The sequence below is a fragment of the Halichoeres trimaculatus genome, unplaced genomic scaffold (genome assembly GCF_033239565.1).
Source record: "Halichoeres trimaculatus isolate MK-OKI-2021-1 unplaced genomic scaffold, fHalTri1.1 fHalTri1_scaffold_12, whole genome shotgun sequence".
NCBI lineage: Eukaryota > Metazoa > Chordata > Actinopteri > Labriformes > Labridae > Halichoeres > Halichoeres trimaculatus.
The window spans coordinates 29,271,708-29,287,850 of record NW_027437190.1 but is presented as its reverse complement, the minus strand read 5'-3'; the positions used below and the strand labels follow the sequence as shown (position 1 = coordinate 29,287,850).

Sequence of the window (16,143 nt, the reverse complement as noted above, 5' to 3'; positions counted from 1 at the left end):
GTACATTTAAAAATAGCTGATTCCAGTTTTTCTCCTTGGGTTTATTTTCCTTTTCTTCTCAGAAACAAAAGCTTGTTTTCCTGTGGTGGATGGTGGATTAATTTCAGACATTACTTCCGGAAACTGAAGCTTGGTTTCTTGTGATTTTCTGTTGGTTTTTAAAAAAACAAACAAACAAATGAGCTGGTCAGTGTGATCGAGCAGACTGCTGCACATCATGCTGCAGTGATTTACTCCACTGGTCTTTGGTTCATGATTACTGATGTAGGGAAAATCAGGACAGAAAGTTGCCTCTAAAATAACTAAAATGTGTGAATACAGCAATATTTGAACATAAATTGAAATGAAAGCTTTGTAAGTTAGAGGTCTACTGATGTGTAATTTGGAGAGTTACCAGTAACAATTAGAAGGATAATCTTAGGTTGTACAATGCCCGGCCAAAAAAAAGTCATCAAAAAAAAAAAAAAAAAAAAAAAAAAAAAAAAACCTCACACACTCTAATATTTCCTTGGACCGCCTTAAGCTTGACTACGGCATGTGTTCGCTGTGGCATTGTTTCTGTCACAAGATTTTTCTCCATCCAGTGTTGCATGTATTTTTCACCAAGATCTTGCATCCCAATGGGGTTAAGGTCACATGACCGTCTTCCATTGCTCCAGAGTCCAATCTTTATGCTCCCTAGCAAATTGAAGTCTTTTTTTTCAGGTTAGCCTCACTGATAAGTGGTTTTTTTAACACTACGGCTGTTCAGTCCCACTCCCTTGAGTTCCCGTTATACTGTTTCTTACTTTCACTATCAAACATAGTGTAAAACCATTCCAACGCCCTATTGGTTTGTACGCCGTCCATCACACCTGCACATGACAGAAATCACGCTGCACTTTAGCAAGGACATAACAGATGTATGTCACATAATATGAAGATGTCCATGGCAGAGACTCAGGAACTATATGAACTATGGGCCTCTGTGGCACAGCCTAAGCTTTTGTCGGCTGAACATCAATGATGAGAATCTCCCGTTCCACCACATCCCAAAGGTGCTCTATTGGATTGAGATCTGGGGACTGTGGAGGACATTTGAGTACAGGGAACTCATTGTCATGTTGTCTGAGATGATTCCAGCTTTATGACATGGAGCGTTATCCTGCTGGAAGTAGCCATCAGAAGATGGGTACACTGTGCTCATAAAGGGATGGTCAGCAACAATACTCAGGTAGGCTGTGGACTTTAAACCATGCTCAGTTGGTACTAAGGGCCCAAAGTGAGCCAAGAAAATATCCCCCACACCATTACACCAGCAGCAGCAGCCTGAACCGTTGATACAAGGCAGGATGGATCCATGCTTTCATGTTGTTGACGCCAAATTCTGACCCTACCATCTGAATGTGGAGCAGAAATCCAGACTCATCAGACCAGGCAACGTTTTTCTAATCTTCTATTGTCCAGTTTTGGTGTTGCTGTGTGAACTGTAGCCTCAGTTTCCTGTTCATAGCTGACAGGAGGGTCACCTGGTGTGGTCTTCTGCTGCTGTAGCCCATCTGCCTCAAGGTTGGACGTGTTGTGCGTTCAGAGATGCTCTTCTGCAGACCTCGGTTGTAACCAGTGGTTATTTGAGTTACTGTTGCCTTTCTATCAGCTCCAACCAGTCTGTCCATTCTCCTCTGACCTCTGGCATCAACAAGGCATTTTGGCCCACAGAACTGCTGCTCACTGGATATTTTCTCTTTTTGGGACCATTCTCTGTAAACCCTAGAGATGGTTGTGGGTTAAAATCCCCGTAGATCAGCAGTTTCTGAAATACTCAGACCAACAACCATGCCAAGTCTCTTAAATCACCTTTCTTCCCCATTCTGATGCTTGGTTTGAACTGCAGCAGATCGTTTTGACCATGTCTACATGCCTAAATGCATCGAGTTGCTGCCATGTGATTGGAGCAGTTGGACAAGTGTGCCTAATAAAGTGGCCGGTCAGTGTATGTTTCCACGCCAGCATGTAACTCTCCCATCTCACTGTCTTCTCTTGTCTCCTGGGTTACATCCAGAATATAAAACACCCCTTGTTGTGGAGTCTTCAAAATTGATCTGAAGTTAGTGAAAGCAGAACAAGGAAAAAAGGATCATTAAGGTAGCTTTACCTGAATCCTGGGCAGACTTTGGGGAGCTCACAGTCCTGCTCCTCCTCCAGCACCTCTGGACACTCCTGTCCTCCATTGGACGGCTGCTGGATGATGAGACGTTTCCTTGATTGCTGGCTCTTCACGATGTTCCCAGCTGAATGGACACAAACAGTGATTGAATTAGAATAAGAACTGGTGTGAGAGAGTGATGAGGAACATGTCAGAGAGATGAGCTGGGCTGTTTAACAGTCCTTGAAAGATGAACTTGGAGTCCAAATCTAATTGGGCAGCAATCGTAGCACAACATCTGATCGCTGATACCAAGCCAACAACGATGATGAAGAAAAATCCCATTAGACCTTGGGAATGACTCAGATTAAATTTATGGTATTTACACGTGTGAAGATGCCCTCGAGTAGTTCATTAAGATGAAGCCTCTGGAAAGTCCTGCTTTAAACCTCTGTGTGTGGGTGGTGTTTGTAATTCTCTGCACAAGGGGGAGATATCAACAGCATCAAATTAAAATGCACGGCACAGCGTTATGGCACGCTCAGAATGAGGTGATATACGTCCACAGTTCGCATGAAGAGGTCATCAAAATATGGACGATAATGATTTCCAGTCATAAATCAATTTAATGCGTGTGAGCGTGCAGCTTCTCGACAGCCTGCCTGACAGAGGTGACCTCATCTGAGCAATGTTTTCCTTCCACGGCGCAGAACAACAACAACAACCACAATGCACTTGCTGACACTTGTAGTCACGGGCGAGTCGGCATGCCAGGTCGGCCCAAAAGGTTGTCTTACACGCCAGTCTGTCAAATTAATCATGTGAGGCAGAATGTGAGAGCGGATCTGTAGTTAATGTGTGTGTGTGTGCGCAGGAGATTCCAGCTCTGTAGTTTTTCCACACAGTTAATTTATACTGGGTAGTTTTCATATTAGAGATCATACTAGCTCCAACTGTGCTAAATATGACCTCAGACATTCATCTCATTCTAACAACTTAAAAGTTCAGTAAGAGCTAAAAAATCCCAAATGAAGTTGCATAAAAATGTAAGAAATTACAGAAACTCATGTGATTGGTTAAAATGTTGCTCAGTTTTTGTGGCAGGTAAAGCTACAGGTCAAAATTTGTTACGAGAAATCATTAAAATGAGCAACACTTTTAAAAATCATGCAAAAATTGAAAAAGCCAGATTATTGTCATACGAAGAAATGAGTTATCTTTTTTAGGGCTGCAACCACAAATCACTAAAACCGCTAAAACTGCTAAAACCGCTAAAACCGCTAACACTGCTGAAACCGCTGAAACCACTAAAACCACTAAAACTGCTAAAAATTGATTAGTAGAGGCGTCAACATTTTTCCATTATCGATGCACTGTGCTGCGCAATCACTGTATTAGTTTGTCTTCAAATTTTTTTCTCTTCTTTGTTTTCTGTGGATTATTTAGTGGTTGGCCACCAGCTGAACCTGCATTACTGCCACCTGGAGTGTAGATTACCTGGGCTGTAGGGCTGTATCACATATATTAATCACATGTGAACAGATCATAGACTGTATAAAACATGGACATAGTCTCCCTGATGTCACCCATCTGTGTCTGAAACAATAAATGAAGCACATTGGCTATAGCGGCCATATTGGGAGTGGCAAGGGCTTCGCATACAGCTATAAGGCACCTGTTGGTCACGTGACCCTGAGCTGTGCCTCTGATTGGGCGAGCTTGCAATCTCAATATCCTCTTAACGGCAGAGTTAGAAAAAAATTCACCCCCTGTACAGTGTGTGCCGATAGTAAAATTAGCGATTCAGACAGGAGAGGCTGTAAATAGGATTATTTCTGCTTTGTAAAACGTTTTTTTTGCTTTGTGTGTAATATGGCTTCCGCTACTTCTGAAGCCAGCCTCAAGTGGACACTTGAGAAACAGCAGATTTTAGCACTTCCGCTCTTCTCATATTCTTAGACTGGAGGTTGCCACTTGAAACAGAACAGCATGGCGGAGGAGAAGCCAAGCCGGCAGGTGAAGGGAACAAGTAAACACGTGAATAATAGCAGAGCTGGAGAAAGCAGTTCGACCAAAATAACCCCAGAGTTTGGGAGCATTAAATGCTGGGTAAAAGCACACAGCATGTTAATTGCAACATTTGCAAAAGTGACCTTGGATGGCACAGCAGTGCGATTGCAATGACACAGCCCTTAAAACACAAACATGTTGGGCTCATCGATGAAAAGCCAGGGAGCTCAACAGCGAGATGAGGAGCAACAAAATCTCAAATGCTCTCCTCTTTCCTTGTGTTGTGAAATGCATGGTATGTCTTTCAGAACTCATTTAGTCTTTCTGTTAAATCCTCACCCTGTTTGAAAACGACGAGTGCTTTAAACCAATGTTAGCATTAGCGTTAGCTGCTACAGACAGTGGTAGGGCAGAGGGGGTGTATTGTTTGACCTGCAGGTGAAAAGATCGAGGACACATTTTTTATTCCCCTTTTTTGTCCACTAAGTTCTTAATCTGATGACATAACAATGTGTTTTCTATAATTTTGCCCAAACTGTTGATTCTTTATGTGACAATACATTCACGTTATTTGTTATACTTCATAAATGTAGCATCTGGTCATCTTAAACAATGATTAAATATGTTGTTTCTCTGAATATATATTTAAGCAAACAACAGTCATCAACTAAAACAACATGTTTGGTTTTGCAAATTTTACGATTATGCATACTCATCCTTTTTTTTCCCCAGATTAATTGATTAATCATAAACATAATCGTCAGAGTATTCGATTACTAAAATAATTGTGAGTTGCAGCCCTCATCTTTTTACAACTAGAGCAACTTCTGCAGCTATAAAACCTACTATGTAATAAACCCTCTCTGTAAATGGTAACATTAATATTCATGCATGAATTAAAAAAGCCAGACTGTGAACTTAATTAAATTCAAGCAAATTTTGAAACATCTGGTTCATCAGATGAAAATAAATGACCTAAGTTAAATGAAACAAGCCTGACTCTCCTCAGTGATTTCTGTTTTTTCTCCGTACCTGCGTCACATGTCACAGGACACGGCATCCAGTCGCTGAAAGGCGTCACGATACAGTCTTTCTTGCAGGGCAGCTGACATGGTCGCACCGTGTTGGGGCGAGGGCCGTCTGGACACCTAGAGGACACAAAAACACACACAGAGCTGAGTTACTGAATCATTCTGCAAGCAGAACATGTGAGCAAATGGTTTAATAAAACAGAATTATGTTGATGTGCTGCAGAAGATTGCTTCCTAATAGATTTCTAGGGGACACTCGCCCCTCATTCTCCTGGTTAAATCCTGTTTAGCTAAATATCACACTGAAAGAAAATTGCTTTTCTTCAATCACAAGCTGCTGAATAAAAACACTGGTTCCACCGCCCGACTCCTCACTGTTCGATTTTCTACGAGCCAAATGAAATCTGAACTCACTGTTTGAATGTTTGGTCATTATGATTTTTCTTTTTTCTTGATGACAACCTGAAAAACAAATGTGAAGTGCAGCAGGTAGCTGTAGTATTTTACCCTTGATGTTGAAAATCAGTGATGTTGTTGTTATAGGTACTTTACCACCTACAGGAGGAAACAATCTGAGCACAGCAGGTGACGCTGACCAACCTGTTTGTGTAAATCAAGGCATGCTGAGCATAAAAAATACACAACAGGCTTCAGAAGCTGTTGTTAAAGCAGTGGAGGGAAGGAGTCCAGCCTTAGATCCACTTTAGAAACTACATTACTGCAGCTGCTCTGTGTGTGATATGTGAGGTGATCTCTGTTAAGTTGCACTCAACAAACTACCGTAAAGTTCAACGTTAAAGATGTAATCTGAGTAATTTATTTTGCCATCTATAATCCATGAATAAAAAAGAGTGAGTAAATGCAGAAATTGGTTGTAAAGCCGTGTTTCCACTAAGCAATTAGGTTTGGTTCAGTACAGTTTGGCACGGTTTGGTACAGTAAAGCCCTTTTGTGGTAGGCGGTGTGTAAGTCTGATGCTGTAAGCTGCAGCTGTCAAATAATAGCGTGACGCCATAGCAGCACGACACAGTTTACCCTGCTAATAAATCCAACAAAGAAGAAAAACGTGACACGGTAAACAAAGAGCATAGATGGAAGACATGCAGCATTTTGTCCTCTCTGTGATTGGCATGTAGCTCTTACAAAGTGCAATCAAGCTTTGTTTCAGAGAAGTCTGTGTGCCGCCAGGAGAAGTACAGCCGCTGTCTGGGTAAGTGACGATTCTTTCGACCAATCAACGGTCTGCAGTGTTGTAGCTCCACCTTCCGAGAGCGGATCTGTTCAGTCTGGCACCCATATGAAAGGGTCCTTAAAAGTGGGACAGCTCGTCTCGGTTAATTGGGGATCTGTGCCGGGATAAGTCAGTGGAAACGCCACAAAATATGCACTGTACCGAGACTAACTGAAACCGGTCTGCTTCGTGGAAATGTGGCTTAAGTGATCCCAAAAAAGTCACTAAAACCTGGGTTCACTTATTTAACTTACTCATTTGTTACTTTGATGTGCAATACCTGTCTTCAAGTACAACATCTGTCTGATACAGTTCACTGCATACAATATCTGACAATACATTTTACTTATTGCAATATCTGTTTAATTTCAGTGCTCCAAGGGCTTTATCTGACTGTTACAGTTCTTCTATGCAGTATCTGTCCAAAAAAGTACATTGAGTTCTATATCTGTCTGACACAGTCCACCATGTGCATTATCTGTTACATTAACTTCACTAAGTGCAATATCTGTCAATGTCAATGTCAATTTCAACACTATTTATATAGCACATTTACAACTTTAAAAGCTCAACACACTTCACAGGTAAAAAGTTTAGAAAAGTTATAAAGTTCAAAAAGTTTTAAAGTTCAACACAGCAATAAAAACATTCCACAGTAAAACAAAACAAAACAAAACAAAACAAAACAACAACAACAACAACAACAACAACAATAAAAAAAACACTCAGCTGCAATAAAAGTTCATCCAGCCTTGTCTACCTCTTAATGTAAATAGTTTTTTTCTGGTTTAGTACTTATCACTTATTGGTACTTACTGACACTTTATTGCTTATTCTCGTGTTTATCTAACTTATTTATTTTATGACCCAATAAACCTTATTTCTTACTGCTGTATTGTGTAAAGAGCAATGGTAACATTTCCCAAATCCTGATTCCTAATCCACAGGTTAAAATGAGGTTATCGGAGCCAATATTTCAGGTTATTCTAAATTGCTACTTTTTAGTTTCCTGACCGGATTAAGCAAGACTGGACTGAGTTACGTCACGTTGCAGTCTCCATGACAACACCACGCCAGCTGATGAAGTTTAGTAGAAATTTTGTAGTGATGGTGGACACAGGAGCCAAACTGCCAGGCAGAAAAAGGACAGAAGAGCAGAAGAAAGCTAAACTAAGCAAAACTGAACAACAAACTGAGTTTACAAAGTTTGGTTGTCATAGTTCAAACAAAAGCGCAACAAAGCTACAAATTGATACATTATCTAGAAGCCTGTCTGCCTGAAATATATGACCACTTCTTAGTTTTTGGAGCTGTAACTCTATTTCAGCTTGAAGTGAGATATAAATACTTTAGCCATTTGGTCAAACATCAACCAGGCTCCTCATGACTTCATTTTTATGGACCCACATCAGAATAAGACCCAACAGAATTCAAGTGACATGTAAAATAAAGCCCCCCTAGGAATATAAACCACGATTTAAAGCTTTAATAAATTTCACTGTGGAGGTTTGCTGCACCTACCATCTGTGTGTAGCTCCAGTACAGAATGTAATTATTCTCTGCACAATCTAGGGCAATAAAAACTGATGAAAACCTTGGTAATCACATCCAGTTTATGGCTGATGCATGCCATCTGGCTGACAGGACTTTAAAGATATAGAGAGGGGATGGTCATATGTCTCAACAGGCACCACAGGAAATGTTTAGTTGAGTCTACATGAGCGGGGTTTGACTGGATTTCTGCCTGCTGAGGAAATGGTAACACACTGAGCTCTTAAAGGCTAAAGCCAGCAGACTGTCAGACCGGCCCGGGACACAGACTCCCTTGTTTTAACTGGATTCTGCTATCAGAGAGTGATAATCCTTTTGATGGCACAGAACACAGGGTCAAGCTGAGGTTTTTTGAACAAGGGTTACGTTTAATCTTCAGTCATATGAGTACCAAAAGTCCCCCGTGCATGCTACCGGGTCGGGATAAATAGGTCGAGAAGCTGGACCTGCTGGAAGACATCTTGTAATCTGATCTCTGCAACACTGCATCCTGACTGTCGCAGCAGGATGTTGCCGCTCTGTTTCCTCATCCTATGGCTGCCACAGCGATCATCTGGGTCAGGTTTAATGTTGCTGGGAATGAGCGCTCTCCTCTGGGCGTTCAACTCGTTAGCATGGTGTTATCAGGGAAGTGATAGGGAGCCTCACAGGGGAAATGTAATAATGTAACAGCAACACAAGGAGAGATTTATTTTTAATACCAATAGACAGAGCTAAATCCCTCTCAAGCGGAACAAATCCTCTGGTGTCTTCGTACAACTGGATGCTCCCTGGAAAAAACAGCTGCCTGATGAAGCAGAGGAGGAGGAGGAGGGGTGCATTTACATTTTCTGCCTCCAGCTGATGTTCACGATCTCAGATACATGGATGAACAGGTGTGTAGCTCGAGGACACTTCAAATGATCCAGCCCACGTGAACCTAAGAAGCTCTGCAGCACACTCCATGCTAACCAGCTTTTATCAATTTGTACACAGAGCACTTTAAAGCAATCTTAATATGGAGAGGCTGTCGGGATCAAGTGACGCTTTCTCAAGAGAAACTTGGCATAGTGCGCGGTGAGAAGACAAAAATAAACAGTGTACAGATATCTGCGAGATCTAAATACAACCACAGTGTATGAAAGAACAGATGGAAAGCAAATGATCAGAGACAAGCCAATAAGGAGGAGGCGGAGATCCACCCTCAAAACCCTCATGAAGCAAACTGCTTCAGCTTCAGCAAAACAAAACAAATACATGTTGTCATTTCTGTCCTGCAGGTTCAGACTTTGGACTCTAAGATTTAAGCTTTGAGAGAGCAGAGGTCATGAGTTACTCTCAATAATGATGACTACCTGTGGATTTCCTGATGCAGATTAATGTGTACATGTTCATATGTTAAATTTGTCTATAAACTGATCAAAACTGTTTATTCCATCTTCCAGCCATCCATCTGGAGCCTCCATCAAGCATGTTGTGATTGTCACCAACACTTTAGTCCTACTTTAATGTTATACTCCCTTTCAGCAGACTGTCTGCTACAATTTGGTGTTAGTTGCAGGTTTGTACGATAATTTGTTACTTGACAGTGTTAAAGATGATGATGACCCAGTACACATTTCATATTCTGGATCTTAGTATCCAGAATAATGACAGGATCTGCATCATACTTTTACATCTGTCAGAAATTATGGTGACCTTGTCTTTTATTGTTTCGCAAAGCAATCCAACCATTAATCGTGGAGTTATATACACATATGGTGAAAACGGCCCTATCTCACAATGATAAAGAAACCTGTTTAAAAAAGTCCTGGATCCGGACAGTGATTTGGATCACCTCCAAAATTTAATGACTTCTTCCTTATCCCGTTTTGAACATTTCCTGAGAATTTCATCCAGATCTGTTCATTAGTTTTTGAGTTATGTTGTTCACAGACAGACAGAAAAACTGTCCCAAAAACATAACCTCCTTGGCAGGATGCGTTGCATCTTGCAATAAAGCCTGTTACAGCTCTACTTCCCTTACTGCAACATCAACAGTCCACAAATTTTTTTTTATACCTAAAGCTAATCCCAAGTTTTACACTCCCGGTAAGATAATTAACTCAACAAAAAGACAAACCTGGCAGAAAATACAGATTGAGTTTCTATGTGGATAGATTTATTTAAATGCTAACACGCTGTCTTACGTGTTGCAAGAAATACGCAAACAAGAAAATAATGAGTTAAGCAACATTATCAATATATGTTATCAAATTCAGGTCTTTTTTTTCTAGTTCTCCAACTTCATAAATTTATATAACTTCCTGTTTATTGTGAAGGTAAAGTCATTTTTTGTGGCTCTGAAATGACTTTATCCAGGTGAGATGAGGAAAAACGGCTTAATTGATAGTAAAGGCTGCAGACCCCTGCTCCCGAAGGTTGGCCAATCAGAGGGAGGGGGGGTGGCAGAGTAGGGCGCCTTAAAGAGACAGCAGATAAAACAAAGCACTTCTGACAAAGGCTGAAGTAAATGTTTCCAAAATGCCAGTGTGGGAAAATAGGATTTTTTAGGAGCTGTATATCATGTAAAGCTACAACAGGGGTATCAGAGAGGTGGCAGGAAGCTTTAAAAAAAAAAAAAAAAGCACAGTACCCCTCTTTAAAGTGTTATAAGGAGTTTCTTGGAGCTTTGTGAGCTGTAACACTGAGGAGTTTCAGTTTGAAGCACAAATTTGACATGGTGAACAGCTTTCTATTCTGCAGCTTTGTTTAAATCTCTGTTATTAAAACACTATTTAAGTCTCAAACTTGTCTTATTAATGTAATTCTTGAACCCTGATTTAATTAGCAAAGATGCAGCATGACATGTTACACAGCATAAACACAGACTTCAGGGTTTGAAATCTGCAGCAAACATTTTAACCTCTCTTTCTCTCCACATCAGAGCACTGAGGCTGCGTTCAAAGTTGTGATTGACTCAAACAGCTCCTCGACAAAGACAGGATTAAACCTTTGACCTTGTTATACATCCTCTGCTGACAAGTCATGAATATCTGAGGATGAGACACGCTTTACTGTCTGGGTATGATCTTTCAGGAACATGAGGGATTGCTGGAAACTCCTACATAGATCAAACACGACAGAAAGAGAGTTTGACTTTTACCTTGGACTGAGAAACCTTTAGGTTTTGATGTTACAGTTTTCACTGACTCATGTCTTCAACAACAAACAGAAGCTCTTACTGATGTTTTTTTTTCCATTAAGCAACCTGTGGATAGTTTTTTCTGGCTCTATCTGCTTGTCTTCAGTTAACTTATTTCTCAGTTGTGAGAATAACAAAATGTAAAGATAAGAGTGAGGTTGTGGCGTGATAAAGGTCAGAGACTAAATTAAACTTCTGCTCTATTGCAGAGGGTTTGGAGCTCTGATGCTGACAGAGTCAAATACCTGATAGTATCCTTTTTCATTTATTGGTTCTTCCTCAAATATTATTATATTAAAAAAAATAAAGAAACCAAACAACCATTTAAACGCACATCCAAAGAAACTAATCTGATATCACGCTGACCAGCCTAGAGAGCACTTCATTAAGTCCTCTTCACATTTAGCTGCCCTAAAGACCACTTTATCACATTTATGTACAGCGGGGACATCCAAAAGGGCACTTCTGGATGTTCAAGGGCTCAGAATAAACACTGCACTCCTATCATACCATAATAATGCTTTGGGAATGGTATTAAATTGGTCCACTGATAAGAGCACATAAATTGGTTTCTGTGAGATCACATCTAGGTCCACTTGGTCTTCAAATTCAAGTTCAAAGACCAGCTGTGACTGGGTTTCTATGACTGATGACATGTTCCTAACCTTAAAAATGTACTCATCGCTCATTGAAACTTCTTTAAACACTTCATTCCCAGCTTTCTAGTAAGTGTGTTCAGCCATATTTTCTTTCTTGCATGCAGTGGTGTATAAAGTACTTGAAAGCCATACTTAAGTAAAAGTGACGACATCTCACTTGAAATCTACTCCTGTTTAATTGAAAGTGACCTACTATAAAAAACACTTCAGTAAAAGTCCTACAGTAGCTTAAATTAAAAGTACTTCAGTATCAAAAGTATAAGTACAAAGTAAAAAAAGAGTCTTCACTTCCTCCCTCCCTCCCTCCCTCCCTCCTTCCTTCTCCTCTTGTTCCCTTTTTAGGTTTGACAGTGAGTTTTGAAATGCCAATGCTTTGTTGTTTTTTAGCAAATACAAGAGGCATGTCATGTCAAAATGTTTTTTTTCTAGATATGGCAACAGGTGTCTGTCTTCTTCTGAAGCAAAACTAGCAGGTTGTGGTGTGGTGTTATAGCTACCATCACCAGTAGATGAGAGTTTTTCGTCTTTCGAAAGGGAATTTTTCTGAATGACTTTTCCGAAAACAATAGTATACATGGAAAGGAATATTCCAATCTCTGGTCTACATGCTTTGCTATAATCAAACAGAATAGTCAATGAGGCATGTGCAAAAAAACGTAAACAACCTTAAGCAGATTGAGGAATGTCTCTAGTTGCGTCTTATGTCATATCTGAGCATGCGCTGAAAGAACGCACCCTGACAACTTTCCATTTGAGTAGATACATGATACCTCAATCGGTTTGGGGAAAGGAATATTCCACCCCGGTGAAACCGATTAGATGCCCATTTGGATTAGCACTTTTCTTTCAGAATGAGGTGTATACAAAGGTTAAATTCTTTCAGTTTGAGCAAATAAACAGAATGCAAGCGGAATATTTGGGTATGAAGCTATTCACGCAAGAATACTAGGTCCTGATAATCCATACATGGTGAGACAATTATATTCACATTTTATTTTGTAGCGTGTAACGGCAGTGACAATGTAAAAGTAAGATACTTTTCTTTTTAAGGTCGTGAGGCAAAAGTAAAAGTTGCAATAAATACAGAAATTCAAGTGAAGTATAGATCCTCACAAAACCTACTTAAGTACCATAACAAAGTACTTCTACTTAATCCAGGTCCTGCTCCTTCTTTTGTGGTCTTTTGTGACATGGGCTGAAAGTTTGAGCTATGAGGATAAGGGTTTGATTTTAATCTTGTAGGACTGACTTCCCACCCTTTCTCCACCAGTACCAATTTTTGCTTATTTGTTTTGCTCCTACAGTCCTAAATGCATGTCTTATACTGAAAGAGTCTAAATTTACCTCTTGAGCAGACATGTCTAAGGTCAAACACGGTAGCACTAAAATTACACGTTTTAGATGATGTGTATGTTTATATTTTCTGTCAAGTGCACAAACAAACCAAAGTGTATCCTGTTACTTCTCATTAGTTCTCACAAGTTACTTGAGTCAAGTAGGGTTGCATATTATTGGAATACAATCTAATTGAGATTTCTTTTGACCAATATTGGGATTGTGATTTAGCAGGCTATTTTATACACTTATCAGAAGCACTAAGTCATTTGTATGACCAACATGGCAAAGGATACTGTCGGCATATAAAAAATTATTTCCTGCACTTTTTTACTTAAAAATCAAAAGAGGAAATTGTGAAATTTTACTGACCTCCAGTTGTCTGTGAGAGCAACAAACCATATAGACTAAAGTGAAGAAGTAGTATGGCTCTGCCAGCCACAGTCATTCTACTTTATGGATCTCTGTAGCTCACAGGGTTTTTGCCAGAACAAACAAAAAACAAAACAATGTATTGACTTTTGCTAGTTTTGAAGAAGAACATTTAAAAGTTACTGTATTCCCTCTGGTTCTGTGTACATGAAACTTTAAAATTTGCATTTTATCATACTGCGATGTCGGTTTCAATTAGATTCATTTTTAAGCCCTCGTATAAAGAGTTTGTACATTCTGTGGAAACTCAACAACTCATACAGCTGCTGTCTTTGAATTAGTGTATTTATCAATAAGTGAACATGTGAGAGTTCAAAACACACAGGGAAACTGGAATAGCTGGAATGTTGTAGAAAAGGCAAAAGTTGTGAATAAAATGTCTTCAGAATGCAGGGTGAGAAATGTCTAGGGCTAAAAAAGTCTAAATGTGAAAAACAATCCTAAACCTGCCTTAAAAACATCCTGACACATTTTGGCCACATCACCCCCTAATGGAGGACATTTTCCTTGGTCAGAAGCAGAGTTTGTTGATGTTTACACAGCGAGTAACACTGCAGAAAACTGACCATATATCATTTGGTATCAAGAGACAACTAAGGGACAGATGAGGGTTGATTCATCAGTCTGTGATGAAGGTGCAAGTATGTTTGATCACACTTAGTCAGAAATCCAAACCAAATGTGTCCATCTTTGAATACAGTTTGGACACCGCTCTTCAGGAATAAATGCTCGAAGTGTTTGTCTTTGTGTTAGTCTGCTCACAAACCGTGTGCTGGGAGGCCCAGAGGAGTTGAAATGGGATCAGCTGGTGCTAATAAGGCCCCATTTCTGGGTCACTTCCATATCTGACCTCTTGATTGGATTAGAGACGGCTTCTTTTATCTTCCCTTAACTTCTAAACCTCACTCGGTGAAGCTCTCACTCTTGATTTTGTGTTCTTAGACTCCCTTGTTATCATCCCGTGTGTTTTCTGTGCTTTAGATTTAGGGCAGTATGTTGATTCACAGCAGGTTTCCCTCGACAGAGAGAACTATCCCTTTTGTTCCCCTTTTAGTCTAATTATACTGTAGCCCCGTTAATGATGGGTATTATCCAAATTCGGATGATTAAAATTCAATTAAATTCCAGTTTGCAGAGGAAACAGGCCACGTTTGTTGCCAGAATACTGACGGCACAATGCTTGGCTGGGTAACTGTGTCTGGGGGTGTAAAAGCTACTTGTATCTTTGTTATTTATGAATATTTTGTTACGTGAGCAGTTTGTTGTTTTCTCTTAATGCTATACCTTTCATCATCTTTGTTTCTCACATCTATTTTCTCATTTCTGAGTGGTTAAAGTGTTTTGTGCTAATTGTACTGACTGAATGGTGTATTTTCCTCTTTTTCAAACACTGCTGTGTGTTTATTACTGTGTGAATGCGCTAAAAAGGAATCAACAAAGCCATGCAGTAATGGCATCTGTGGTTTCAACTACTTCGCTGGTTGCAGTCAGTGTCACAGGCTCATAATGATCTTTAAATGTCATGATTGGTGGCAAAGCAGGGACATGCACACCACGGCACCGGGAGCGTGTCCCAGAGCGCGACATTAAAACAAGCAGCCAGGCTAATGCTCGTGTTTTGCTTGCCGCTATTAGCGCGTTGACTAATCTGCTCGGCAAAAGAGAACAAGCAGATGGTTGAGCAGGATGAAGAAGGGAGTCTCAAAGCAAAAAAAAAGTGTCAGTAGTTTTAAGAGAGCATACAAACACACCAAAAACAAGGTCTGGTGGGGGAAGATAAGGCCTAATTAATTTCATTATCAAAATAACGGACTACAAAACAAGAACATCATTTGTTTAATTTAGCATAAAACAGCTGCAGCTCCTCGACAACCCTTTCAGCGGTGTCTTTGGCCTTCTTCTCGAGGGCTTTTATCGATCTATCACTGTCAGGAAAAATAAAATAAATAAAGAGTGAGTAAACACAGCCTCCATTAGAGAGCTCGGCAGGGAGATGATTGACTGAGCTTAATACTGTCGAACATCATAAAGCATGAATCATTCAGTTCCCTTTCCCACAAATTCCCCAGCATCAATGTGATTACACAAACACACATTCGGTAACAGTCAGGACACAGACTGTCGGAATCAATAAGCAGACATAGCTGTTGTTTTTTTCTTGATAGGATGATCGCAGCCCAAGCCTGAGGCACTGACATATTAGTCTCTGTTTGTCCCTCCTTTCTCTGGGCTTTGACAGTCACCGTTTATCTGTAAGTGTGTGTGTGTGAGTGTTTGAATGTGTGTGTCGGCATGCCGTGTACCCTGTGAGGTTCACTGCCTCAGGCTTCAGGAGGAAGACAGCTCAGATCCATCAGTGAATGAGACGGGGCACATCTGCATACGCAGGGCGCGGGCGGCCATGTTTGTTTGTTCTGCCAGGTTCCCATGGGTGCACTGATCAAGAGGACCTGCCAGTTGGATTACGCCAGATGAAGACGTGCAGAAGAGAAAACAAGCAGCCACATCGCGTCACTCCTGGGTGTGCAGGCGTGGGAATGCTGTCTCTGAGCAACAGATGGCCAGGAAACCCAATCTGCTGTGTATCTATACTCTTTGTTTGGTCG

The 16,143-nt window shown here is 40.4% G+C and overlaps 1 protein-coding gene across 1 annotated transcript in view; it reads right to left on the bottom strand.

Annotated features, from left to right (window-relative positions):
- Positions 1–16,143, bottom strand: part of thsd7ab (thrombospondin, type I, domain containing 7Ab) — a 271,299-nt gene that overhangs the window by 96,011 nt on the left and 159,145 nt on the right. The window contains exons 10-11 of the mRNA XM_074683386.1: positions 5,168–5,283; positions 2,135–2,270 (exon numbers count right to left, since the gene is read on the bottom strand). Coding sequence (XP_074539487.1) covers positions 2,135–2,270; positions 5,168–5,283 — 252 coding nt within the window. The remainder of the gene's footprint in view (positions 1–2,134; positions 2,271–5,167; positions 5,284–16,143) is intronic.